Source organism: Pan troglodytes, chromosome 14, assembly GCF_028858775.2.
Source record: "Pan troglodytes isolate AG18354 chromosome 14, NHGRI_mPanTro3-v2.0_pri, whole genome shotgun sequence".
Taxonomy (NCBI): domain Eukaryota; kingdom Metazoa; phylum Chordata; class Mammalia; order Primates; family Hominidae; genus Pan; species Pan troglodytes.
In genome coordinates, this window is record NC_072412.2 from 15496263 (window position 1) to 15523069 (window position 26807).

At 37.4% G+C, this 26807-nt stretch overlaps 1 protein-coding gene across 7 annotated transcripts in view; it reads right to left on the reverse strand.

The window, feature by feature from the left end:
* LOC129136896 (protein FRG1B-like) overlaps nucleotides 1–22523 on the reverse strand; it is a 34613-nt gene extending 12090 nt beyond the window's left edge. For 2 of the 7 annotated variants that reach the window (XR_010150344.1, XR_010150346.1), the window contains exons 1-5: nucleotides 21400–22513; nucleotides 20129–20198; nucleotides 7185–7355; nucleotides 5793–5918; nucleotides 4954–5011 (exon numbers count right to left, since the gene is read on the reverse strand). Coding sequence is in view for 1 of the 7 variants with exons in the window: in XM_063791905.1 (XP_063647975.1) it covers nucleotides 691–795; nucleotides 5793–5858 (171 nt within the window). In the remaining 6 variants the exon portion in view is untranslated. Of the gene's footprint in view, nucleotides 1–690; nucleotides 796–3059; nucleotides 3174–4953; nucleotides 5012–5792; nucleotides 5919–7184; nucleotides 7356–20128; nucleotides 20199–21399 lie in introns of those variants that run through there. The other 5 variants (XR_010150348.1, XR_010150343.1, XR_010150347.1 and 2 more) reach the window with 5 other exon arrangements.
* Nucleotides 22524–26807: the final 4284 nt, after the last annotated feature.

Below are 26807 nucleotides of genomic sequence, written 5' to 3' on the forward strand. Positions count from 1 at the left end.
ATCCCTAAAATGGAATATTATGTGGCTGTTAAAAAAGAGAGAGAGAGAAAGAGAGGAGAAGCAAGAAAAAGAGAAAACTTTCTGCATTCAAACTAATAGTAGAAAACTCTCCAAGATAAAATTTTAAAGAAAAAAAAATCAAAGTCAAGAAAACTATAGAGGAGGCTGCCTTTAGTGTAAGACAGTTGAAAATTATAAATATATTCATATGTTTATAAAGAAATTTTAGGAGGCTATAAAAAAACAAAACAAAGGGAAAGAGGAACAGGAGCTGGGACACAGGTGAGCAAGATGCATGGCAGGCATATGTCTTCATCTTCGTATGCTTTTATTTAAAAATGTTGGACCACGTGTACATGTTATCTATTTTAAAATTTAGATTTTAAAATACAAGCAAGAAAACAAGAAAATGAAAGCATAAAAAGAGCATGTGGAACTACCAGTAAAACATACTAATCCATGGAGATAATGGCAAGGTAGCTCCTAGATGCGCTGATTTCTCTATCACATTGTATAAACAAGCCATCAGCTATGGGATTTGTAATTAAAAATGAGTCTATTTGAAACACCACATTATAAAAAGCTATTAAGTAAATCTTTAAAGTGACAGTAAATGATGACTTAACATTTTAAAGAGATACAGTCACATCACGTGTGAATGCAGTCATCTGTATAAAATGTCATCATTACCTTCATCATTTCTTCTTCTCCTGCTGTTTTACTTTTTGCTTCTATGTCCCCTGCTTCATTGCATCTAATAAAGCAGCTATTTGAGGCCAACAAAGCCATTTTCCCCTAAGTGAAACAAAGTAACAAAATCGCCATGAGGATACTTCTTGTAGAAGAAACATTAAGTGTTTAGACTGAATGAATTTTTCCTCCCTGATTTAAAAATCACAGAAAAGAACTTAGAGAAAAACCTGAAAAATATAATACAAGAACATATAGAAAAGGAAACCAAAATCACCTTTCATTTTGCTATTCAAAGATTGCCACAATAAATATTTGTAGTGTATCTTCCTAGTAGGACTAAACTCTAATTAGATGAGGTAGGATTGCTTCCTTTCTAAAAGATCTACTGAAGATAAAACTGATTTAGTTCTGTTTGAAAAATTAACTTTAAAGACAAGAACATAATTATGAATGCATACTTTATTCAAATATTAGCATTTTAAGTAAAATTTATTTTCTTCACAATTAGAAAACATGAAAAGGCATATACAATGCCTTTGGTGTTTTGAATTTAAGAATCAATGTCTGAGGGACTTTTGTGTGTGAAAATAAATATTCATACACATTTTTCGTTGTTTAATGTTTGATGTATTACACTGCTTTCTATTAAACAAAACTTTAAAAACTGATTTTCTTGTGTATCTAAATCTGGGTTATAAATTTGGTTAGCTTAACTCCCATAACAAATGTAATGTTTATTTATAACTTGTATTTGGTTGATTCTTTTGGAAAACTTGGAATACAATAACATTTAGATAAAATATCTATAAATACAATGATTACAAAATATGTTAACCTTATATCACATCCAGTTAAAAACGTGCTGATAATATGGATTTAATTTCTTAGTCAAGTCACAAGGGCTGGGTGGTCTCTCATCTCGATGGCTCCCGGTGAGCCCTGGAACATGGTGGTGTGGTCCAAGGCGATTTAAACCTGTGCCACAGATTATTCAGCTGAGTCCTTTTTGCAATAGAGTTTTAAGACCCTCTTTCATTTAAATTTAAATTTTTGAAACTTAGTTTCCTTCCTAAAAATAAAATGAAATGAACTTTCCTAAAGTGTTGTAATATTAGTACTATCTAAGTCATCATCCTGGCCTTATGAAATATTGGCATTTTATACTGGTGTAACTTTTATTAGAAGGATTCATCATAACTAGTAGGATCATCTCAAAGGGGTTGCAACACATTAGCAGGTAATGAAATCAATGTAGTGTTTCCTGAATGGTATCGGGTGGGTGGGGGGGAAAAGAATACACACAGACACACAGAGGAAGGCTAAAAAGAGAATAAGAAATATCAAGATGCATAACACACGGATAAGTAAGTATTGTTAAGTACAACTCTTGCTTCAGTTATACATATGTGTGTGCTGGGCTGCAATGTAAAAATGCATTTCTCAATGGATTGGGTCAAAATAGTTTTCAAGTCACTGACTTAAGATTTTATCCTAGGGGATGAGGAAATTAGTCTAAGTGATTACCTCTTTCTGGTGGGATGTTTGTTTAATCTGTCATCTTAGAAAACACTGCTGAGTTCCTATTTTCAGTTCATTGTTGTATACTACCAAAGCTGCTACTCAAAGGCTGAGCTTATCTTCTACTTGCTTGTTCTGCATGGTGCCCACTGGTCCTTACTGTTTTTGATATAGTTATCTACTTTTTAAAGACAGTTTAGCACTCACATATTTTTGTTCAATCTTTACTTCTCACACAAACAGAAAAAGGAAATTATGTATTCTGTATCAACAAAGATTTAACAAAACATCCATACACTACAACTGTCTACTTACTAAAATTAAGAATTAGTATATTATCTTTTTTCTTCTTATATTAAAACTATCTTTTCATACACTATTTTAAGCTTATGAACTGAAAGTCTTTTAGAGATAATTTACTTCAATGAACTATTATTATTTATATTTTATAAGCAAATTGTCACAACTTGGTCTTAGCTAGCTCTACTGTTCGCTTACAGTCTCTAAAGTTTCTGAAAGCATCCATGACTTCTGCTACAAAGAAGATACTTAGGAACGATTCTGTTTTCCTACTCTGTGACCTAAAATTGACTGGTTCTTCAATGGAAATGAGATCCATATCGGGCACTAAGGGTATACAGAAATAATTGTGGGCAAAAGTACTAAAGCTATTTTTGTTGCACTATATTTTGAGATCTCTTTAAGGCTCTGTGTTCTTACTGATTTATTCCAATTTAATGTATTATACTATTGCATCCTACTTTTTCTTTTTAAATATATTATTATTGACTGCTACAGACTTTGTGTTAAACTGACAGGAAGTTTTTATAAACAATAACAGCACTCACATTTTGAAAGACTGCTTCCCATTGTTCTCTTGGTCCAATTGCATCTGAACGCCAACAACAAGTTCATCTGAATTTATACTAAGATATTTTCCATAGCCAGGTTTCAGGGCGATTCTGTACATTAATAAGATAGATAAAAGTTAAAAACTGAGAGAAAATTAATTATAGGACATCAAAACAGGACATGTGTATGTGTGTGGGTGTGTACATATCTAAAATTCCAGACTGGACATATTCCAAGTGTTCAAAAGATGCATGTGGCTGAGTGGTGACTCACTCCTGTAATCTCTGTGCTTTGGGAAGCCAATGGGAGAAGTGCTTGAGGCAAGAAGTTCAAGATCAGCCTGGACAACATAGTGAGACCCCATCTTTACAAAAAATGTGAAAAGTTAGCTGGGCATGGTGGTGTGCACATATAATACCAGCTACTTGGGAGGCTGACGCAGGAGGAGTGCTTGAGCTCAGAAATTTGAGGTTATAGTGAGCTATGATCACACCACTGCCCTCCAGCCTGGGTGACAGATTGAGACTCTGTGCCTTCAAAAAAAAAAAAAAGCTACATGTGACTAGTTGTTGCCATATTGGACAGTACAGTTTTAAATTTAGTTTTATATTTTGCTTTTTTAATATAAACATTGTACCTTATATATTACATAATATTTTCAAAATTCATCATGCTTCAATTATACCTCTTTAGTTATAAACTTCAATAATAAATTACTAAAACTTTATGTCATCAAACAGTTTTCCAGAAAATGCTGCTTCCATTTACATTCTTACCTCAAATTAACAGAGTATGTTTTGTATCATGGATTTTTTTTTAAACGTTATGACTCTAAAAAAATACTTGAAAACCTGATACGAAAAAAACAGTATCCTATTAATTTGCATTTTAGTGGTTAACTAGCATAACAATTGTTTTCTTTTCCTTTCCTTTTTAGTTTTTAGATTATCTGGTAATGCCTCTTGTCCATTTTTCTATTCAGATCTGATTGTTTGCAATTTTTCTACTGGGGTCTTCAGTGCTATGACTTCTATACAAGATGCATATGAAGAGTAAGAACTCACTGCCTATTAACATTGTTGCAAATATTTTCTCATTTGTCAGTTTTCTTTATAATCCTTCTTTGTTTATAATTGTAAAGCCGTTTAAAACTATTGAATTTTTCTTCCTCTGCTTTTATTCTTTTTCACCCTACTTATCAGACTTTCAAAGAAAGTATAGAAATAATCATCTTAATGTGATTTTTTTAAATTATGATTTCTTTTACCTTACCAAGAATCTCCTCGGATGCCAGAATTGACTTGTACTCCTTTATACATTAATGATTATATAACAGAAATCATTATCATGTTGATGTAACCAATTACTAAAATATGTAAATTCACTTTCAGTATCTTTTACCCAAAGAATCATTTTATACTTCTGCACAAGGTGAGAATAAAAAAGGTTACTTTATAAAATGACTGTAAAAATATTGAGTAAAAATATTCTTTTGGTCGTTATGATGCTGTAACATTCTCTGCTGGTTTCAACAATATTCCTTTTTTTTTAGTCTTCCTGTTTGTCTGTGGACTTCCAAACAGTGAGTTAAAATATCATAGCAACAGTGAACCAGGTTTTGTACTATTTGATTTATTTTTTAATCTATCTTATTTGGTGTATGAAATTATTAATCTTCATCTTTTACCTTACATATCTTTTTTCCAGCCTAGCATTATATATTGATAGGAAATCCACTAAAAGTAGATCACAAAATCTACTTTTCAAAAAAGCTATTTCATTTTTTATATCAAAATTACCATGGGCTTAAGACAGATACTAAAATTTTTAATGAATACAATTAAATTTTTAAAATAACTGGTTACTAATTATATTACAATATAAGTTCACCTGGAATCAGATAATTTGACAGCCATAAACTGCTCTGGAGGACTAGGGCCCTCATCAACTATTGGAGAAAAAACATTTGAAAATAAATTTGACATATGCTATAAATATAAAGACATTATTTTGCTTTAAAAAATGTGGCTATTTTCTTCTGCAATTAAATGTAAGAATATTCAGATACACTGATGTCACTGTAATACTGTATCTTTGGAATCAAGATCTATTTTATCTTCTTTTAACTACAGTGCTAATTTTATACACTGAGTAAGACAGGGTGATATAATGCTTATTTAATAACTTTCGAGATAGCTTCTCTTTATATTTTAAAATACAGTCAGAAATAAGCACTTATTTAAAAAAGCTAAATGCCTTCATTTATTCAATGGATGGCCTTGCTGACAAAATGATACTGCTTTTTATCTTCTAATTACTTCATATCTCATTAGTGCTTCCTCTAATGGGCTAAAGAAACTGTGGAAACTTCAAACTGTTAAATGCACCCAGGTTAGTTTTGGTAATAGGTCTGAATAAAAAAGAAATTCAAATATGTTTGACTCAAATAGGTTTTCTTTTTTCTTTCCACTTACTATTTTAATTATTCATATTGTTTTGATTTCCAAAGATACTCTTCTGGAACTATACGGAATGTTTTCAAATGCTTATATTAGAAAGAGGGACTTGCCAATGGCTGGTAAATATTAAGGAATTTTTAAAAATGGAAGAGTCAAATGCAATGGTTCCATTCCTTTGGAAAATGTTTGAGACTAGTTAGAGTTTGGCCTAAGTGAATGAATGTCCTAAAATCTACACTTGTGGCAGGATCTTCCGTTCCAGACACAAACCTTCTTTGTGTGGAGCTCCCAGGGTAAAAAGACCATTGTCGAGTGCATGTATATAGGTTCCCTCATCCATTTCAATGGCTATGGTTCCTGAAATTTCACCAAAGTTTGTTACTGTTCACCAGATTCCTAAAAAATAAAATTGATATTTCAACTTTATATTTTAGTTTTGACACAGAGTTCTTTGTTATTATAACTTAGTTTTTAAAACTTTTTATTTTGCAGTCGTAAGAAATACTACGAAGATCTCACATATCCTTTACTCACTTTGTCTCAGTGATAACATCTTGCATAAGTATCATACATTGTTAGAATCAGGAAACTGACATGGATATAATCCATGAAGCTTATTCAGATTTCACCAGTTGTACATGTACTTGTTTGCATGTATGTGCACAGATTCATGCGACTACAAGCACAGTCAGGATTAGGTTTTTAAAATACACAATAGCAACATACAGCCAGGCATGGGGGTGCATGCCTGTAATCCCAGCTACTCGGGGAGCTATGAAAGAGGATCACTTGAGCCCAGGAGTTCAAGGTTATAGTGAGCTATGATCATGCCACTGCACTCTAGCCTGAGTGACAGAGCAAGGTCCTGTCTCAGAAAAAGACCAAAACAAAACAAAAGGCAACATGTGAAGGTACAAAGTGATATATGGAGAACGGTCTCTCTCATGATAGACCCCAGCCATCTATTCATGCCTGCTTTCCAGAGGCAATGCCTATGATAATGCTTCTTAAATATGCCTCTACAGGAAGACTTTCTAGCATAGTAATTTTTTTTTTTTTTTGAGATGGAGTCTCGCTCTGTCGCCCAGGCTGAAGGGCAGTGACGCGATCTTGGCTCACTGCAACCTCCACCTCCTGGGTTCAAACAATTCTCTGCCTCAGCTTCCTGAGTAGCTGGGGTTACAAGAGCCTGCCACCATGCCCAAATAATTTTTTTTGTATTTTTAGTAGAGACGGGGTTTCACCACATTGGCCAGGCTGGTCTTGAACTCCTGACCTCGTGATCCACCCGCCTCGGCCTCCCAAAGTGCTGGGATTATAGGTGTGAGCCACCGCGCCCAGCCAGTAATCTTAACTATGATTTTAGATTGAAAGCAAAATGAGCAGAATCTATGTCTATGTATACTAATGTCCAATTTGCCAATATAAATGTTAGACTCTAGCAACAATTATTTTAGCACTTGTTATAAAAGTTTATATCTTAATGTTAAAAAATATTCTCAAACCTCCTCCTAAATTGTACCTTAACTAGAGTAGAAATGAGTCAATCATTAACTGGATATGACATATTAAGGAATTCTTGTTAATTTTACAAGGTCCGATAATGACATAGTATAATGTATAAAAGTAAAGAACAAAAGAGGTGATGAGAGAAAGACATACCACGTTAAGAAATGTACATATATTTTTTTCAAAGTTTTCAACTTCTTTGCCTTTGGTTTGAATGTCCTCCCGTAGCTCAGAGTAATTTGATCATCTGAAGCCTTCTTCTCTCAGCTCGTCAAAGTCATTCTCCGTCCAGCTTTGTTTCATTGCTGGTGAGGAGCTGCGTTCCTTTGGAGGAGGAGAGGCGCTCTGATTTTTAGAGTTTCCAGTTTTTCTGTTCTGTTTTTTCCCCATCTTTGTGGTTTTATCTACTTTTGGTCTTTGATGATGGTCATGTACAGAAGGGTTTTTGGTGTGTGGATGTCCTTTCTGTTTGTTAGTTTTCCTTCTAACAGACAGGACCCTCAGCTGTAGGTCTGTTGGAGTACCCTGCAGTGTGACGTGTCAGTGTGCACCTGCTGGAGAGTGCCTCCCAGTTAGAATAACCAATATAGAGAAGTGCTTAAAGGAGCTGATGGAGCTGAAAACCAAGGCTCGAGAACTACGTGAAGAATGCAGAAGCCTCAGGAGCCAAAGCGATCAACTGGAAGAAAGGGTATCAGCAATGGAAGATGAAATGAATGAAATGAAGCGAGAAGGAAAGTTTAGAGAAAAAAGAATAAAAAGAAACGAGCAAAGCCTCCAAGAAATATGGGACTATGTGAAAAGACCAAATCTACGTCTGACTGGTGTACCTGAAAGTGATGGGGAGAATGGAACCAAGTTGGAAAACACTCTGCAGGATATTATCCAGGAGAATTTCCCGAATCTGGCAAGGCAGGCCAACGTTCAGATTCAGGAAATACAGAGAATGCCACAAAGATACTCCTCGAGAAGAGCAACTCCAAGACACATAATTGTCAGATTCACCAAAGCTGAAATGAAGGAAAAAATGTTAAGGGCAGTCAGAGAGAAAGGTCGGGTTACCCTCAAAGGGAAGCCCATCAGACTAACAGTGGATTTCTAGGCAGAAACCCTGCAAGCCAGAAGAGAGTGGAGGCCAATATTCAACATTCTTAAAGAAAGGAATTTTCAACCCAGAATTTCATATCCAGCCAAACTAAGCTTCATAAGTGAAGGAGAAATAAAATACTTTACAGACAAGCAAATGCTGAGAGATTTTGTCACCACCAGGCCTGCCCTAAAAGAGCTTCTGAAGGAAGTGCTAAACATGGAAAGGAACAACCAGTACCAGCTGCTGCAAAATCATGCCAAAATGTAACGACCATCGAGACTAGGAAGAAACAGCATCAACTAACGAGCAAAATAACCAGCTAACATCATAATGACAGGATCAAATTCACACATAACACTATTAACTTTAAATGTAAATGGACTAAATGCTCCAATTAAAAGACACAGACTGGCAAATTGGATAAAGAGTCAAGACCCATCAGTGTGCTATATTCAGGAAACCCATCTCACGTGCAGAGACACACATAGGCTCAACATAAAAGGATAGAGGAAGATCTACCAAGCAAATGGAAAACAAAAAAAGGCAGGGGTTGCAATCCTAGTCTCTGATAAAACAGACTTTAAACCAACAAAGATCAAAAGAGACAAAGAAGGCCATTACATAATGGTAAAGGGATCAATTCAACAAGAAGAGCTAACTATCCTAAATATATATGCACCCAATACAGGAGCACCGAGATTCATAAAGCAAGTCCTGAGTGACCTACAAAGAGACTTAGACTCCCACACATTAATAATGGGAGACTTTAACACCCCACTGTCAACATTAGACAGATCAACGAGACAGAAAGTCAACAAGGATACCCAGGAATTGAACTCAGCTCTGCACCAAGCGGACCTAATAGACATCTCAGAACTCTCCACCCCAAATCAACAGAATATACATTTTTTTCAGCACCACACCACACGTATTCCAAAATTGACCACATACTTGGAAGTAAAGTTCTCCTCAGCAAATGTAAAAGAACAGAAATTATAACAAACTATCTCTCAGACCACAGTGCAATCAAACTAGAACTCAGGATTAAGAATCTCACTCAAAACCACTCAACTACATGGAAACTGAACAACCTGCTCCTAAATGACTACTGGGAACATAACGAAATGAAGGCAGAAATAAAGATGTTCTTTGAAACCAATGAGAACAAAGACACAACATACCAGAATCTCTGGGATGCATTCAAAGCAGTGTGTAGAGGGAAATTTATAGCACTAAATGCTCACAAGAGAAAGCAGGAAAGATCCAAAATTCACACCCTAAAATCACAATTAAAAGAACTAGAAAAGCAAGAGCAAACACATTCAAAAGCTAGCAGAAGGCAAGAAATAACTAAAATCAGAGCAGAACTCAAGGAAATAGAGACACAAAAAACCCTTCAAAAAATTAATGAATCCAGGAGCTGGTTTTTTGGAAGGATCAACAAAATTGATAGACCGCTAGCAAGACTAATAAAGAAAAAAAGAGAGAAGAATCAAATAGATGCAATAAAAATGATAAAGGGGATATCACCACTGATCCCACAGAAATACAAACTACCATCAGTGAATACTATGAACACCTCTACGCAAATCAACTAGAAAATCTAGAAGAAATGGATAAATTCTTGACACATACACTCTCCCAAGACTAAACCAGGAAGAAGTTGAATCTCTGAATAGACCAATAACAGGATCTGAAATTGTGGCAATAATCAATACCTTACCAACCAAAAAGAGTCCAGGACCAGATGGATTCACAGTGGAATTCTACCAGAGGTAGAAGGAGGAACTGGTACCATTCCTTCTGAAACTATTCCAATCAATAGAAAAAGAGGGAATCCTCTCTAACTCATTTTATGAGGCCAGCATCATTTTGATACCAAAGCTGGGCAGAGACACAACCAAAAAAGAGAATTTTAGACCAATATCCTTGATTAACATTGATGCAAAAATCCTCAATAAAATACTGGCAAAATGAATCCAGCAGCACATCAAAAAGCTTACCCACCATGATCAAGTGGGCTTCATCCCTGGGATGCAAGGCTGGTTCAATATATGCAAATCAATAAATGTAATCCAGCATATAAACAGAGCCGAAGACAAAAACCACATGATTATCTCAATAGATGCAGAAAAGGCCTTTGACAAAATTCAACAACCCTTCATGCTAAAAACTCTCAATAAATTAGGTATTGATGGGACATATTTCAAAATACTAAGAGCTATCTATGACAAACCCACAGCCAATATCATACTGAATGGGCAAAAACTGGAAGCATTCCCTTTGAAAACTGGCACAAGACAGGGATGCCCTCTCTCACCACTCCTATTCAACATAGTGTTGGAAGTTCTGGCCAGGGCAATTAGGCAGGAGAAGGAAATAAAGGGTATTCAATTAGGAAAAGAGGAAGTCAAATTGTCCCTGTTTGCAGACGACATGATTGTTTATCTAGAAAACCCCATCGTCTCAGCCCAAAATCTCCTTAAACTGATAAGCAACTTCAGCAAAGTCTCAGGATACAAAATCAATGTACAAAAATCACAAGCATTCTTGTACACCAACAACAGACAAACAGAGAGCCAAATCATGAGTGAACTACCACTCACAATTGCTTCAAAGAGAATAAAATACCTAGGAATCCAACTTACAAGGGATGTGAAGGACCTCTTCAAGGAGAACTACAAATCGCTGCTCAAGGAAATAAAAGAGGATACAAACAAATGGAAGAACATTCCATCCCCATGGGTAGGAAGAATCAATATCGTGAAAATGGCCATACTGCCCAAGGTAATTTACAGATTCAATGCCATCCCCATCAAGCTACCAATGCCTTTCTTCACAGAATTGGAAAAAACTACTTTAAAGTTCATATGGAACCAAAACAGAGCCCGCATCACCAACTCAATCCTAAGCCAAAAGAACAAAGCTGGAGGTATCACACTACCTGACTTCAAACTATACTACAAGGCTACAGTAACCAAAACAGCATGGTACTGGTACCAAAACAGAGATATAGATCAATGGAACAGAACAGAGCCCTCAGAAATAATGCCGCATATCTACAATTATCTGATCTTTGACAAACCTGACAAAAACAAGCAATGGGGAAAGGATTCCCTATTTAATAAATGGTGCTGGGAAAACTGGCCAGCCATATGTAGCAAGCTGAAACTGGATCCCTTCCTTACACCTTATACAAAAATTAATTCAAGATGGATTAAAGACTTAAACGTTAGACCTAAAACCATAAAAACCCTAGAAGAAAACCTAGGCATTACCATTCAGGACATAGGCATGCGCAAGGACTTCATGTCTAAAACACCAAAAGCAATGGCAACAAAAGACAAAATTGACAAATGGGATCTAATTAAACTAAAGAGCTTCTGCACAGCAAAAGAAACTACCATCAGAGTGAACAAGCAACCTACAAAATGGGAGAAAATTTTCACAACCTACTCATCTGACAAAGGGCTAATATCCAGAATCTACAGTGAACACAAACAAATTTACAAGAAAAAACCAACAACCCCATCAAAAAGTGGGCAAAAGACATGAACAGACACTTCTCAAAAGAAGACATTTATGCAGCCAAAAAACACATGAAAAAATGCTCACCATCACTGGCCATCAGAGAAATGCAAATCAAAACCACAATGAGATACCATCTCACACCAGTTAGAATGGCGATCATTAAAAAGTCAGGAAACAACAGGTGCTGGAGAGGATGTGGAGAAATAGGAACACTTGACACTGTTGGTGGGACTGTAAACTAGTTCAACCATTGTGGAAGTCAGTGTGGCGATTCCTCAGGGATCTAGAACTAGAAATGCCATTTGACCCAGCCATCCCATTACTGGGTATATACCCAAAGGACTATAAATCATGCTGCTATAAAGACACATGCACACGTATGTTTATTGCGGCATTATTCGCAATAGCAAAGACTTGGAACCAACCCAAATGTCCAACAATGATAGACTGGATTAAGAAAATGTGGCACATATACACCATGGAATACTATGCAGCCATAAAAAATGATGAGTACATGTCCTTTGTAGGGACATGGATGAAATTGGAAATCATCATTCTCAGTAAACTATCGCAAGAACAAAAAACCAAACACCGCATATTCTCACTCATAGGTGGGAATTGAACAATGAGATCACATGGACACAGGAAGGGGAACATCACACTCTGGGGACTGTTGTTGGGTGAGGGGAGGGGGGAGGGATAGCATTGGGAGATATACCTAATGCTAGATGACGAGTTAGTGGTTGCAGCACACCAGCATGTCACATGTATACGTATGTAATTAACCTGCTCAATGTGCACATGTACCCTAAAACTTAAAGTATAATAATAAAAAAAAGAAAAGAAATGTACATTTATGTACTTATGGATAAAATGATGTAATATCTGTGATTTTACTTAAAATTTTCTAGGAAAAAACGTGTGTGGGGGTGTGTATGTAAATGAAACGAAATTGGCAAAATATTGATAATTAATGCTGGGGCCTGGGCACAGGGGGGACTCATTATATTCTTATATGTATGGATTAGTTTGAATATTTCCATAATAAAAAGGTTTTAAAGATTCAGTTAATTCCACTGCACAAAATTTTCTATTCAACTAAACATGCTTTTCATAATCAATTTTAAAATACATAAAATTTTAGCTAAAATGAAGTTGGACCCTTATGTAACACCAAATACAAAAAGTAACTTAAAATAGACCAAAGACCTAAATGTAAGAGCTAAAGTTAGAAAACTTTTAGAAGAAAATGGGAAAAGCTTCACGACAATGAATTTGGCAATGATTTCTTATATAGAACATCAAAGGCACAGGCAACAAAAGAAAACACAGACAAACTGGACTTCATCAGAATTAAAAACTTTTGTGCATCAAGAACCACTGTCAACAGAATAAAAGGCAACCCAGAGAATGGAGAAAATATGTGTAAACTACATACATTATAAGGAATTAATATCCAGACTATATAGAGAACTCCAAAAAGACAAATACCACAATTCAAAACTGGGCAAAGGATATATACGGACATTGCACCAAGATGATATACAAATGGCCAATAAGCACTCGAAAAGACGCTCAACATCACTAGTCACTAGGGAAATATAAATCAAAACCATAATGCAATACCACTTCACACCCATTAGAATGCTATTATCAAAACAAATAAAAAACAGAAATCAAGAAAACCAGAAAAACAAATGTTGGGCAGGATGTGGAGAAACTGAAACCCTGTGCAATGCTGGTGGGAAGGTAAAATGGTGCATGTATTTAAATGCCACTGAAGTGTACACGTAAAAATAGAAAAACTGGCAAATTCTATATTCTGTATATTTTACCTCCACAAACACACGAAGCCAATGGAGAAAAAGAAAATTAATCAAAATAGACAATTAAAAAGAAATAAAACTAATAAGCAATTTAGATGATTGAGTTATAGCTACAATTGTTTTCAGGAAAAGAAATAATGCTTTATTCCAAATCATTATCAACAGTGTTATGATTAGCAAGTCTTTCTTATAAATGTAATAGTTAATAATTTTAAATTAGTTTTATTTTGTATGTTCTATGCCACGTTCACCAAGTACACTTAATATTAAATAAAATTATTTAAATATAATATCTCATTAATGTTTTGTAAATGAAGAAGAAATTTCTGGCAGACAAGCTCCTCAAAATTTTCACACTCTGTCCAAGTAGGGAAATGATACAATAACATTACTTATAATATTGTCAACTGAAAAAGAAATTACTTTGAACAGATGCCAGTATTTCTTCTCAATGAGATTTCAAAGAATAAGAAAGCTAAACACAGTATTATCAAGAATTAAATGTGAGCATTCTGCCTACTTTCTGCAAGTGGCCTACATTCAACCTTTGGAGGTATGCTTATACGTTTAACGACTAAAGTAACATAACATAATACTTAACAGTGCCACTCAGGGGTTTTAGCTGTGAAAAAGCAGTGGATCCTAAGAACAGTGGGCACTGAAGTTGCCTGTCTCTATGTCAGGTTACAGCTCAAGCTGTGTATATGCTGCAGACGCCCAAGCTGAATTTAAGAGAATCCGCTCTAAAACATTACTTGCTATTTAGACACATGCTTAAAGTTATTTCCTTTTAAACCTTAGGCAGATGGTGAAATATTCCCACTGTATTGTCTCACAATGCATAACAAAGCTTTTCACGTATTTTCAGATAGTTGAGAATGTTTCCATATGTCTGGCATGCCTGTAATCCAGCACTTTGAGAGGTGGAAGCAGGACAACCACTTAAGCCCAGGAGTTCAAAATCAGCCTAGGCAACAAAAGGAGACCCCTATCTCTACAAAAAAATTAAGAAATTAGCTGTGTATGGTGGTACAAGACAGTGGTCCCAGCTACTCGGGAGTTCGAGGTGAGAGGATTGCTTGAGCCTACGAGGTCGAGGGTGCGCTGAGCCATGATCATGTCACTGCACTCCAGCCTGAGCAACAAAGCAACAGCCTGTCTCAAAAAAAAAAAAAAAAAAAAAAAAAAAAAAACCGGCCCGATGCACCAGTGTCATGGCTGATAAGATACTCCCAGGGCACCCTCATTCTAGCATCAAGGCTGTGTGACAGCTCACCTCACCTTCTGACTAACCCAGTGCTTCTGTGCTAAGGGCCCCCTTAAACCTCTACCTTCATTATGTGCTTGGCACAAAGGAATGATATATCTTAGATTTGGAAATGGAATTTTCTTCCCCAATCTTACTGTAGTCTAAGTACCCTTCACAGACCTTCTGTTAACCCATAGCTTACTCAGCTTTAGTTCCTGGGTAAATCAAATCTGTGTTTTGCAAACTACGATGTTGTAAGTTCAATTGCTTCTGAATCTAGCAGAGCTCAGTGAAACTCTTTGCTTACAGACATGCTCATTTTTATTAATGTCACACACGGTATTCTCCATGTGAAAGACAGAATTTCTTTCATCCTATTTACCAATCCCTTCAGATCCTTGTGAGTAACCAACAGAACAGCTTTAAAAAATTAAAAGGGTTTTTTCTTTCCCTTCACAAATAGGCACATGCTTACTTATACGGCAAGTTTAGAAAATCCACAATGCAAAAGAAGGTGGAAGGACAAGGAGAAAAAGATGCAGAAGGACTTCCTCTTCCAGCCAAGATGGACTTGCCTTCCCACCATGACCAATGAGAAAACTGAAGCTGGATAGAATATTTGAGAAAACTGTTTTCGGGGATTGGAACACAGGCAGAACAGGACTGTGATATTTGAGAACAGGAAAACACAGGAGGTAAATCTCACACACACTTCTGTTTTCTGCCCAATGGCAGTTTCTCGACCACACAGAGAGAGGTAGAGACCTCCAAAAATGAGGCAATGTCACTGTCACTAAGCTGAGAGTCTTGCAGTGCTAACATGTTTGGAGTTTATAGAATAAGGTACTGGAGAAGAGGGAACTACATACAGGTGAGGCCTCAAAAGAGAATGCAAAAGTTCTCTGCAGGTCTGGGGCCAAGGGCTGGGGGGAGTGCATACAGCAGGCAGGCTCCACAAGGCCTCTGCAGAGTGGCTGGCACTTCTGAGGGCTGACTGGAGATGCCAGAGAGCACACAAATTTGGGACATAGCAGAGTGGAGAGAACTCATCAAGTATACCTAGAACATGTGGCTGAGGGCCATGAGGATGAACCTTTCCTAGAGTAAGAGTCACTATCTAAGTCTACAGGCAAAAACCTAATAAATAAGCACAAACTAACAAAGGCCCAGGCTTGACAGGAGCAAAAGGGTGGTCAAATAATATAACTAGACATCAAGATATTTAACAGAAATAAAGGTTAAAATGTTATGAAAATGAAAGACTGAATTTATAAGGAAGACTTAACAATCCTAAGTGTGTACACATGACAGCTTCAAAATACTTTAAGCAAAAACTGCTCAAGTAGACAGATCTAGAATTACAGTTGGAGATTTTAACATAACTCTCAATACATTGTAGGATGAGTAAAACATCAGTAAGGACACAGAAGATGTGCATAGTCACAAGCTCCACCAGTTGATCTAACTGACATCTAAAGAACACTGAACCACCGGGCGCCACGGCTCACACCCGTAATCCCAGCACTTTGGGAGGCCGAGGCGGGCGGATCGCCTGAGATCAGGAGTTTGAAACCAGCTTGGCCGACGTGGTGAAACCCCGCCTCTATTAAAAATATTTAAAAAATTAGCCAGGCGTGGTGGCAGGTGCCTGTAATTCCAGCTCCTCCAGAGGCTGAGGCAGGAGAATCACTTGAACCTGGGAGGCGGAGGCTGCAGTAAGCCGAGATCGTTCCACTGCACTCCAGCCTGCTGGGCAACAGATTGCGACCTCATCTCCAAAAAAATAAAAAATAAAAATAAAAAACAACCCTGAACCAACATCTACAGAATACACATTCTTTTTAAGTGTACATGGAAATTCACTAAGAATGTATGTTCTCCAACTATACTATAAATGAATTAGAAATCAGCAACAATAACATACCTATAATATCTCTATGTAGTAGAAATTAAAAAACAATACACTTTTAAATAACTCAAGTGTCCATGAAAAGAAAAATCACAAGGAAAACTAGATGATATTTTGAATGGAATGAAAATGAAAGCAAAATGTGTTGACTATAACTAAAACTAATGTGGAATGAAGAGATCTAACTCTCTTCTTAAGAAGCAATAAAACAAGAGCAAAGTAAACTGAAAATAAGTTAAAGGGAGGACAAAAAAAGACTGAAAATAAATGAAATAAAAAATGAAAAAAAGAGAAAATAAGTAATACTGAAACAGGCTTGTCCAACCTGAGGGCTGCATGTGGCCCAGGACAGGTTTGAATGCAGCCCAACACAAATTCATAAACTTTCTTGAAACATTATGAGATTTTTTTCCTTTTTTTTTTTTTTTTTTTGGCTCATCAGCTTATCGTTAATGTATTCTATGTGTGGCCCAAGACAATTCTTCTCCTTCCACTGTGGCCCAGGGAAGCTAAAAGAGTGAATAACCCTGTACTAAAAGATCATTAATGATCTAAAATAAGTGATCTTATAAAGAATTGATAAACCTCCAGCTAGACTGACTGATCCAGGAAAAAATAGAAAAAACACAAATTACCAATATGAAGAGACTGCAATGCAGATTAGATTCTACAGACATTAAAAGGATATTAAAGGAATATTCTGAAAAATTTTATGCCAATAAATCCAACAACTTGGATGAAATGAAATTTTCCTAAAAGGCAAAAATTACCAAAACTGACAACAGAAAAATCTGAAAATATCTCTTAAAAAGTCTTAATTCTCCCACAAAAAACTAAAACCAAACCAAACAAAACCCTCTAGGTTCAGATGACTTCACTGGTAAATCCTATCAAACATGTAAAGAAGAAATCATACCTATCTTACACAGCTATTTCCGAAAACAGGGAAGAAGACAGCACTTCCCATCTAATTTTATGACACCCAATATCACCTTGACACCAAAATCAAACAAAGACATTACAAGAAAAGGATACAAAAGTCCAATATCTCCATCAACACCAATATAGAAATCTTAAAAAAAAAAAACCTAGAAATCAACTCTAGCAATATTCCAAAGGACAATGCCCCACAACCAAGTGGGGTTTATCTCAGGGATGTAAAGTTAGTTTAAAAGTTGAAAATGAAACCAATGTTATTCATTGGCAGAATGAAGAAAGTTGTATAATCATCTCAACAGATACAGAAAGAGACATTTGACAGCATTAAACATCGTTATGATAAAAACTGCCAAGAAACAAAATTTAAAAGGAATGTCCTCATTTTGATAAAGGTTTTCTCTGTAGATCATACAGACATCATACCATATGGTGCACTACTGAAAGCTTTCTGCCTAAGCTTGGAAACAATGCAATTATGCCCATTCTCGTGACTTCTGTTCAACACTATGGAAGTCCTGGACAGTAAAATAAACCAATAAAAAGCAAGACAAGACATAAAGATTAGAAAGAAAGAAGTAAAGTGATAGTCACAGGAAACATAATTGCAAATTTCTTAGTTTTCTATATAAACAAACCACTAGAAGTAATAAGTGAAACAGACTTATCAGACTATAAAGTCACTATACAAAAATCAATTGTATATCTACATACTGACAGCAAACAACTGGAAAGTCAAATTCAAAAATTCTACTGACAGTAATGTAAAAGTATAAAATACTTAAGAATAAATTTTTAAACAGGCATGCAAGACTGCTACATTGAAAATTATGAAATATTGAGGCCCAATATTAAGATGTTGATTATCCCCCAAATGATCTGGACTCAATACAACTCTCCGAGAAAATCCAACAGGCTTCACTGTAGAAATTAATAAACTAATAGTAAGTACAAAGTTGGAGGACACACACTACCTGATCTCAAGACTTCATGAAATTATAGCAATCAAGAGAAATATACCAAAAGAAAAACAGACAATCGATAGAACAGAGTCCAGAAATAGACCAATACATAGAAAGTTAATTGACTTTTTATGAAGATATGAAACTGGATTAATGGAAAAAGGAAACACCAGTGGTGCTGGCACAAATGGCTATCAAGATGATAAAAAAAAAAAAAGTAAATCTTGAAACCAAACTCACACCATGCCAAAAATTAATTTGAGATTAATGACAGATTTAATGTAAAAACTAAAACTATGATGCCTCTAAAATACACTGTAGAATATTTTCCTGACTTTGGGGTAAGCAAAGATCTCTTAGATGAAAGAGATAAGGCAGTAACCATAAAAGAAAAAAATAAACTAAGCTTTATAAAAATTAAAAGCTTCTGACCATCCTGGCTAACATGGTGAAACCCTGTCACTACTAAAAACTCAAAAAATTAGCTGGGCGTGGTGGCAAGTGCCTGTAGTCCCAGCTACTTGGGAGGCTAAGGCAGGAGAATGGCGTGAACCTGGGAGGTGGACCTAGCAGTGAACGAAGATCGCGCCACTGCCCTCCAGCCTGGGTGACAGAGCGAGACTCCATCTCAAAAAAAAAAAAAAAAAAAAAAAAAAAAAAAAAAAAAGCTGTCCATCCAAAAACCACCATTAAGAAACTGAAAAGGTAAAACTCAGACTGGGAGAAAAGACTGATAACACCATAAACTCTTGGCAAGGATGTAACTGGAGAACTAATTCATTCTTGGTGGGAGGATAAAATAGCACAACCACTTTAGAAAAATTTTGGCAGTTTCTTATATAGTTAAACATTCACCTATCCTTTGACACAGCAATTCCACATCTACATGTCTACCCTAGATATTTACCCTAATTTTAGAATTGTTGATTTGCCATTTCAAAAGCAATGATTCTTCCAGAACATTAGCTTTACACCATTCCATATTTTATATATTTTTTAAGCTACCATAATTTATGAAGATTCAAAATGCAACTTGCCAAGTTTTAAAAGAGAGAAAAAAGTATGGAAACAGCTAAACGGAAAACAGGCTGGTTAAGTGTGTTTGGGTCAGTTTATTTCTAGTATCATTTACAGGCTACCCTGATATTGTATTTAAATTTTTCATTCATTTCAGAGTTCACAAAATAATGATTTTTCCTGTGAAGATACCTCGTTTAAGAGACAACTGACTTCTACAACTAAAATGTACACATGTTCAAAGAAAATAGCTTGTAAAATATATTTGGTTGAATAACATTTACATTAAGCCTTTAAAATTATGTATCAGAATCTCCGGCTATTAAGCAGTCTAATGGTGCCTACTAAGTCAGAGAGTTGTAATTCTTCTCTCCTGTGCTCTGTTCTGATAATGAAGTAAAGGCGTCAGTAGCATCTACTGGGCTAAAGAATAAATGGAATTTACAACTGTAGGTAATATTTAAGCACTTTAAGACAAATATGAATACATCATAAATTTCTAACTAGGAAAATATTTTCAATGAGATCTCAAGAAATGTTAACTTTTTTCAGAATAAAGCACTGAAAACTGACTCACCAACATATCAAGCTGGGTTTCTTCATCTTCTTCTCTTTTTCTCTTCTTATCTTTGCTCTCTTTCTTCTTACTACAGGAAATAATTTATATAGATGAGTTTAAGTACATTGATTTGTGTGATAAATAAATATCATAAGATTGAAACTTGGAAGTCTTTTAAGTTGTTTCATTTATAAATTATTGATTTAGGAAGACTTACATTGCTATGCCCTCTTAAATACAGTACTGAGAATTTGCTTCAGGCTTTGTACATATTATGTTAAAGTTCAAAGCAGATTGTAGAGCCACACCGCGAGATTTTAAATCCCGATTCTGCCACTTCTTAGCTCTGCAATTTTTGGAAAAGGTACTGAATCTCTCTGTGAGTCAGTTTCCCCACTTAAAAAATTAGGATAACAACTTAACTCTTAAGGCTATTGTGAGGATTAAGAGGTAATATGTATCTTCACACATTGCTGGTGGAAATGTAAAATGGTGCAGCATCTACAGGAAACAGTTTGGGGTTCCTCAAAAAGTTAAAGAGTTACCATATGACCCAGCAATTTTACACCTAACTATGTATACCCAAGGGAAATGAAAACATACACCCACAAAAATACTTACATAAGAATATTCACACTAGCATTAGTCACAATAGTCAAAAAGGGGAAACAATCGAAATGTTCATCAACTGATGAATGGATGAACAAAATATTACATCCATACAATGGACTACACTACGCAGCCATAAAAAGGAACAAGTGCTACAACAATGATGGACCTCAAGAATGTTGTAAGTGAAAGAAGCCAGATACAAAAGGCCACATGTTACATGATTTCTTAGGAAATATTCAGAATAGGCAATTTCACATAGATAGCAGACTAGTGGTTGCCAAGGACTAGGAGAGGGGGAAGATGGGATGTGACAGCTTTAATGGGTAGGAAGAGATTTCCTTCTGAGATGACAAAAATGCTGAGCAACTAGACAGTGGTGAACCTCTTGGATATATACTAAAAACCACTGACTGTACAAAAGGGTGAATTTTATAATTATGAATTGCATCGCAATAAAAAAATAAAAACCCAAGAGGGATTTGAAAAAAGTTAATGTGCAAAATGCCTACAACAATTTCTTGGCGCATTGAAAGTGCTATATAAGCATTAATTATGATTATTACGATAATCTTAAGACACTCTTGTCTGCATTTTCATCATAAAGTTTTCAGAAGATAACTCACCACTCCTCACAGGAAATTCACAGAGTAAAAATCTCACATTCATTCAAGATATACCTGCCATTTATTCTGGCATCTTCATGAGGCCAGACTCCTCGAGAGGGTTCTCAAGGGCAGTGGCTTCAGCTCACTCCTTGATACTTTCTTTCCATCTCGCCTAACAATATCAAAACTTCTGTTTATCACGGAGGCCAGGAGGAAATGCTCAATATTTGTATGTACAGTTAACCTCAGGCAAATCTGCCAGTTAAAAAAGAAGCGGGGATATGAATGCACAGGTATTTTTCTCCTAAAGAGCTAATAAATTACCACTACAACCTCCTCCTCACATTTGGCTCAATTTATTTACTGCATGTATGTTCTCTCATTTAATCCTCACAGTCTTCTAAAGGTATAAAAAATGGTCTGAAAGTATAAATGTGTAAACGGAGGTTCAAAGATACTTGATCTCTTAATGAGTAAATGGAAGTTCAGACATATTAACCAATTTGCCACAAATTACAAAATTAGTAAATGACAGAGTGCAGGTTCCAGCCCATATCCCTATCAAAGTCCATATACACCTCAACCACTGTGTGATTCATCCTGGTTTCACTCTACATATTAGCTTAGAAAAAAATTAATCAATAATTTTTCCAGGAAGAGACAATGGAGAAAAGAATAATCCCTAATAAAGGAAGTTATTATAATGAACTACAAGATCAGACTAAGGCAGACCCACCAGGCAGAGGCCTGGAGAGATGCCTCAGGGGACCCAAACTCGTGAGTACGGGGCCACGGGTCACCCGCCCGTCTATCCTGTTTCCAGGGTCGTCCGCGCAGGAGGCTGCCCCTCTCTGCACAGGCGCCAGGAACCGCGGTCCGGCCTCCGTCCAGCCCAGACAGGGTCAGAGCAAAAGAAGCCTGGGAGGCCACGAAGCCGGCTCTCCGCATCACGGCTTCCACCGGATTCGCGGGGGTGGAGTGCATCCGAAAAGAACTGAGGAGGCTCCCGCCGGAGCTGCAGGACCCAGCTCTTCACCTCGGTTCCCCTGAGCACAAGCTTGGTAGACTTCACATAAGAGTACTAGGCCATGACTCCGGGAGACTTCTGCGCGGAGAGGCTGAAGCCGGCTCGGGAAGAGTATGTGACCTGGAGCAGCACCAGGGCGAGGAGGAACAGAAGTGGAGGCGAAGTAAACACTCCCTGACAACGTAGGTCTGCCCAGAACCCGCCTCCGTCTTCACCCAAACGCTGAATGGCTGAGATTTCCACTTCCGGGTTTCTGCCGGGGAGCTACGGCGGCTGCAGAGGGCCGAAAGGTGTCCGCACGCATCTGCTCCCTGGCGCCCTCTCCAGGAGCCCCTGAGGATTCGTGCCTCCAAGAGGTGGGGAAAGCCCGCCGGAGGCGCCGGTGCTGACGGTGGCAGGGCTGCCGGGCACGCTGTGGAACTGCCTCCCGCTAGAGCTGCGGGCTGGCGACGGTCCCGTGGGGGCGGGAAGCGGCTCAGGCTGCCCTCGCCGGCCTGTGGCGGCGCGTCTGGGAGCGCGGGCCACTCGTGCACAGGTGTGCCTCGCGCGACTGTGTGTGCAGGAAACAAGCAGGAAATACCCTAAAATGGAATGAAGCGCCATCTTGAGGGCCGCGGACGTCGCGAGTGCTGTGGGAATGTGGGCCGAGGTGGAGAGTTATGGTGGCGCGTGTCACAGGGTCAGGGGTCAGGAGGAAGCCTAATCGTGGAGGCGGCATCTGAGGAGGGTCTTGAACGCTGGGCAGGCTTTTGCCCGATAGAGATGGAGGAAGCTAGTCCTGTCTGATGGAGGAAACAGGGCAGAGGCATGGAGGGAGATGCGCAGTGCTGGTGTGAGGAGCCGCGAGCAGGCCAGGCCTGTAAAGCAGCGTGATGGGAACCAGGCTAGAGAAGGCAAGTCGGGGTCCTGTGGTCGCTGAAGAATTTGAATGAAATCAGTAAACAGGTGAGAGGGATCCATCGCAAGAGCATGGGATGAAACGAGCAGTAGTCCACGGTGATTCCTCTGCAGCGGTGGGTATTATTAATCGCGTATGTGACACCAAAACGGTGGGTATTATTGATAGCGTATGTGACACCAAAACGGTGGGTATTATTGATAGCGTATGTGACACCAAAACCACCCCATTTAAGCTGTGGCTCTTTCCCTAAAGTAGAAAACAGAGACCAGTTGGGTTCCAAGCATCCACGAAGATCTTATTAAATTCGTGATCCCTGGTGGCACCACGGAGTCAGGATTGGCTCATCTCAAACCTGACTCAGAAACAAAACCATCTCAATGGGCGGAGATGAGCGTCCTTACCCGCTATCATAACGTATTTTCTGGTGTTTTCACAGTGCTGCGCTTCCTAATCCCCATTCTAGGGCAATCCACATGCCATGATGCCCAGAGGCATTAACAAAGGAGACACACAGGGGCTCCTCACGTTGGCTTTCCATGGTTTTGATGAAAACCTGTTTCCTCATCTCATACAATGTGGTTCGTAATAGTATCATTTAGGGTTGAAGAATTAAATGGTACAAATTATATAGGGTGCTTATGATAAACTACATGGAAAATGCCTAGGATATGTTAGCTATGCTCATCACCAACATCGTTATATGATGGTAATAATCAGATAGTCAGGAAGGCCGACACCAAGAAAATGGATACATGCTCTGAGGGAATGAATGTGGAGAGATCAGAAGGTCAAGAACAAAGCTGTACAACATGTCTGCAGTAAAGGGATAGAGAAAAGAAAGGCTATAAAAGAAGGAATGAAACAGTTAGAGTAAAATTATAAAATCAAAGCTAAGGAGAATTTCCAGAAAGGGTAATATCATTTAATATCATAGAAGTTTAGGAACACAAGATGGAAAAAAGGCCTCTGGGTAACTGACATTGAGGCAGTCTTTAGGGAAGCTCCATTTCTGATAGAGAAGTAGACACCAAGTCAGCTTGAAGCAGGGACAAGGTGAAGAAGCTGTTGGCTGGTCGCATGGGGAAATAAATAAAGGATGGCATATGCCATATTTCTGGATTTCTTTCTTTCTTGCCTAGCCTCTATATATGCATAGAGTTTGGTGAAAACTTACAAAAAATAAAAATGAAACCAATTTTGTTTGTTGACTCAAATACAATGCTTTGTGTTAGAATCAAGATAAATTCATGCCTCTCCCTTCTATTGTCACCGTCAGTTTTGAAATTAAACATCAGCTTTTCTTCTTCATTAAAATCATTTTCAACTCCTCCCAGGTGTTGGTGGTTTGGGGGAGTTACATAAGCAGTCAGGTCTTGATGAGTAGAGGAGGAGGGAACAAACACTTTCAGCAAAGGCAGAATTCTGAAATTCTGCTCATATTTTTCTCCAGTAACTTTCCTATGTTTGTGAGGTTATTCAGTCATAATGATCCTAGTGAAATTTTTTTCAAGCTTGACTAATCGTAATCACTGTGGACGTTTGTTTAAAATGTGTATTCCCAGGCCTCTCTCCTGCTGATTCTGATTCAGGAGATCACGGATGGAACTCAGAATACATGTGTTTGACAAATACCACAAGTGGTTCTTATGGTCAGGGAAATTTGGGAATCTAACCAGAAATTTATGTTTTTATGACTGGCAGCTAGAAAAGATTCCTAGAGTCTTTGCTTTTAGAAAATAAAATATTTCTTTTTTAAAAGGAAAATTGCATGACTAGATACAACATTTATACATGTGGCACATGTACTATACTGTGTGCTTTTGTCATATTTACAGTTGAAGATGTGTAAGAACACTCTGAGAAAAATTATCTATTAAATGCAAAGAGGGGTAAGTCAGGGTGGGGGAGAAATAGGAAGGGTGTGCTTATTGTTGCTAAAAGGTAGAAAAGCCAGAATGATAGCATCTAAGGTTGCAAATAGCACATTGTAAGTTGAGGGAGCTTCACAATCATGTCTGAAACCTTCTTTGATATACTGAGTTGTAAACAGTGGCTTTGGACAAGATTTGAGGGAGAAACCAACTATGCTTTAAAGTGTTCATTTAAAAGGCTTTAATTAAAGGAAAGTCTTTATATTTACTTGAGCTAATTTAACTTCAGGACTTTAACAATTTACTAGCCCTTAACCTCTTAAAAATTGTCTTTCATTTCAAATGAAAGTTTAAGGTGGCCTTTATGTTCGATTGGTATACTTATGTGAAGACTTAACAGCAAGGTACTGTACATTTCTAAATGTTTACTTCTTAATTTTGCTGGAAGAAATATACTATTCAATTGATTATTTTTAAAGCAAAGTAAAACAATTTATTTTGACAAGCGACACTGTATTTTCCCAGTTTTCTGGTGGCAAAGATTAGGCTTAACATCACTAATCATCAGAGAAATGCAAATCAAAACCAAAACGAGATACCATCCTACACCAGTCAGAATAGCTACTATTAAAAAATCGAAAAACAGCAGATCTTGGGAGGCTGTGGAGAAAAGGGAACATTTACACATAATTGGTGCGAATGTAAATTAGTTCAACCACTGTTGAAAGCAGTTTGGAAATTTCTCAGAGAATTTAAAATAGAAATTCTTTTCAAGCCAACAACTCCATTACTGGTATATGACCCAAAGAAAGTCAGTTATTCTACCAAAAAGACATATGCACTTGCATGTTCATCGCAACACTATTCACAATAGCAAAGACATGGAGTCAGCCTAGGTGCCCATCAACAGTGGATTGGATCAATAAAATGTGGTACATCCACACAGTATTATTAGGCCATTCTTGCATTGCTATGAAGAAATACCTGAGACTGGGTAATTTATAAGGAAAAGAGATTTAATTGGCTCATAGCTCTGCAGGCTGTACAGGAAGCATGGTGACGGCATCTGCCTGGCGCCTGTGGAGTCTCCAGGGAGCTTTTACTCATGATGGAAGGCCAAGAGGGAGTAGGTACATCACATGGCCAGAGCAGGAGCAAGAGAGAATGGGAGTGGGGGTAAGTACCACACACCCTTACACAACCAGATCTTGAAAGAATTCACTATCACAAGGATGGCATCAGGCCATGAGAGATCCACCCCCATGACCCAAACACCTCCTACCAGGCCCCACCTCCAACACTGAGGATTACATTTCACCATGAGATTTATAGGGGCCACCTTCCAAACCATTTCACACACCATGGAATACTATGCAGCCATAAAAATAACAAAATCATGTCCTTTGAAGCAACTTGGATGCAGCTGAAGGCCATTATCCTAAGTAAATTAATGCAGGAATACAAAATGAAATACCACATGATCTCACCTATAAGTGGGAACTAAACACTGGGTACTCATGGACATAAAGATGGAAAGAATAAACACCAGGACTACTAGAGGGAGAAGGAGGAAGGCAAAGTTTGACAAACTATTGGGTACTATGCTCATGTATTAATCTGTTCTCACACTGCTATATAGAACTACCTGAGGCTGGGTAATTTATAAAGAAAAGAGTTTTAA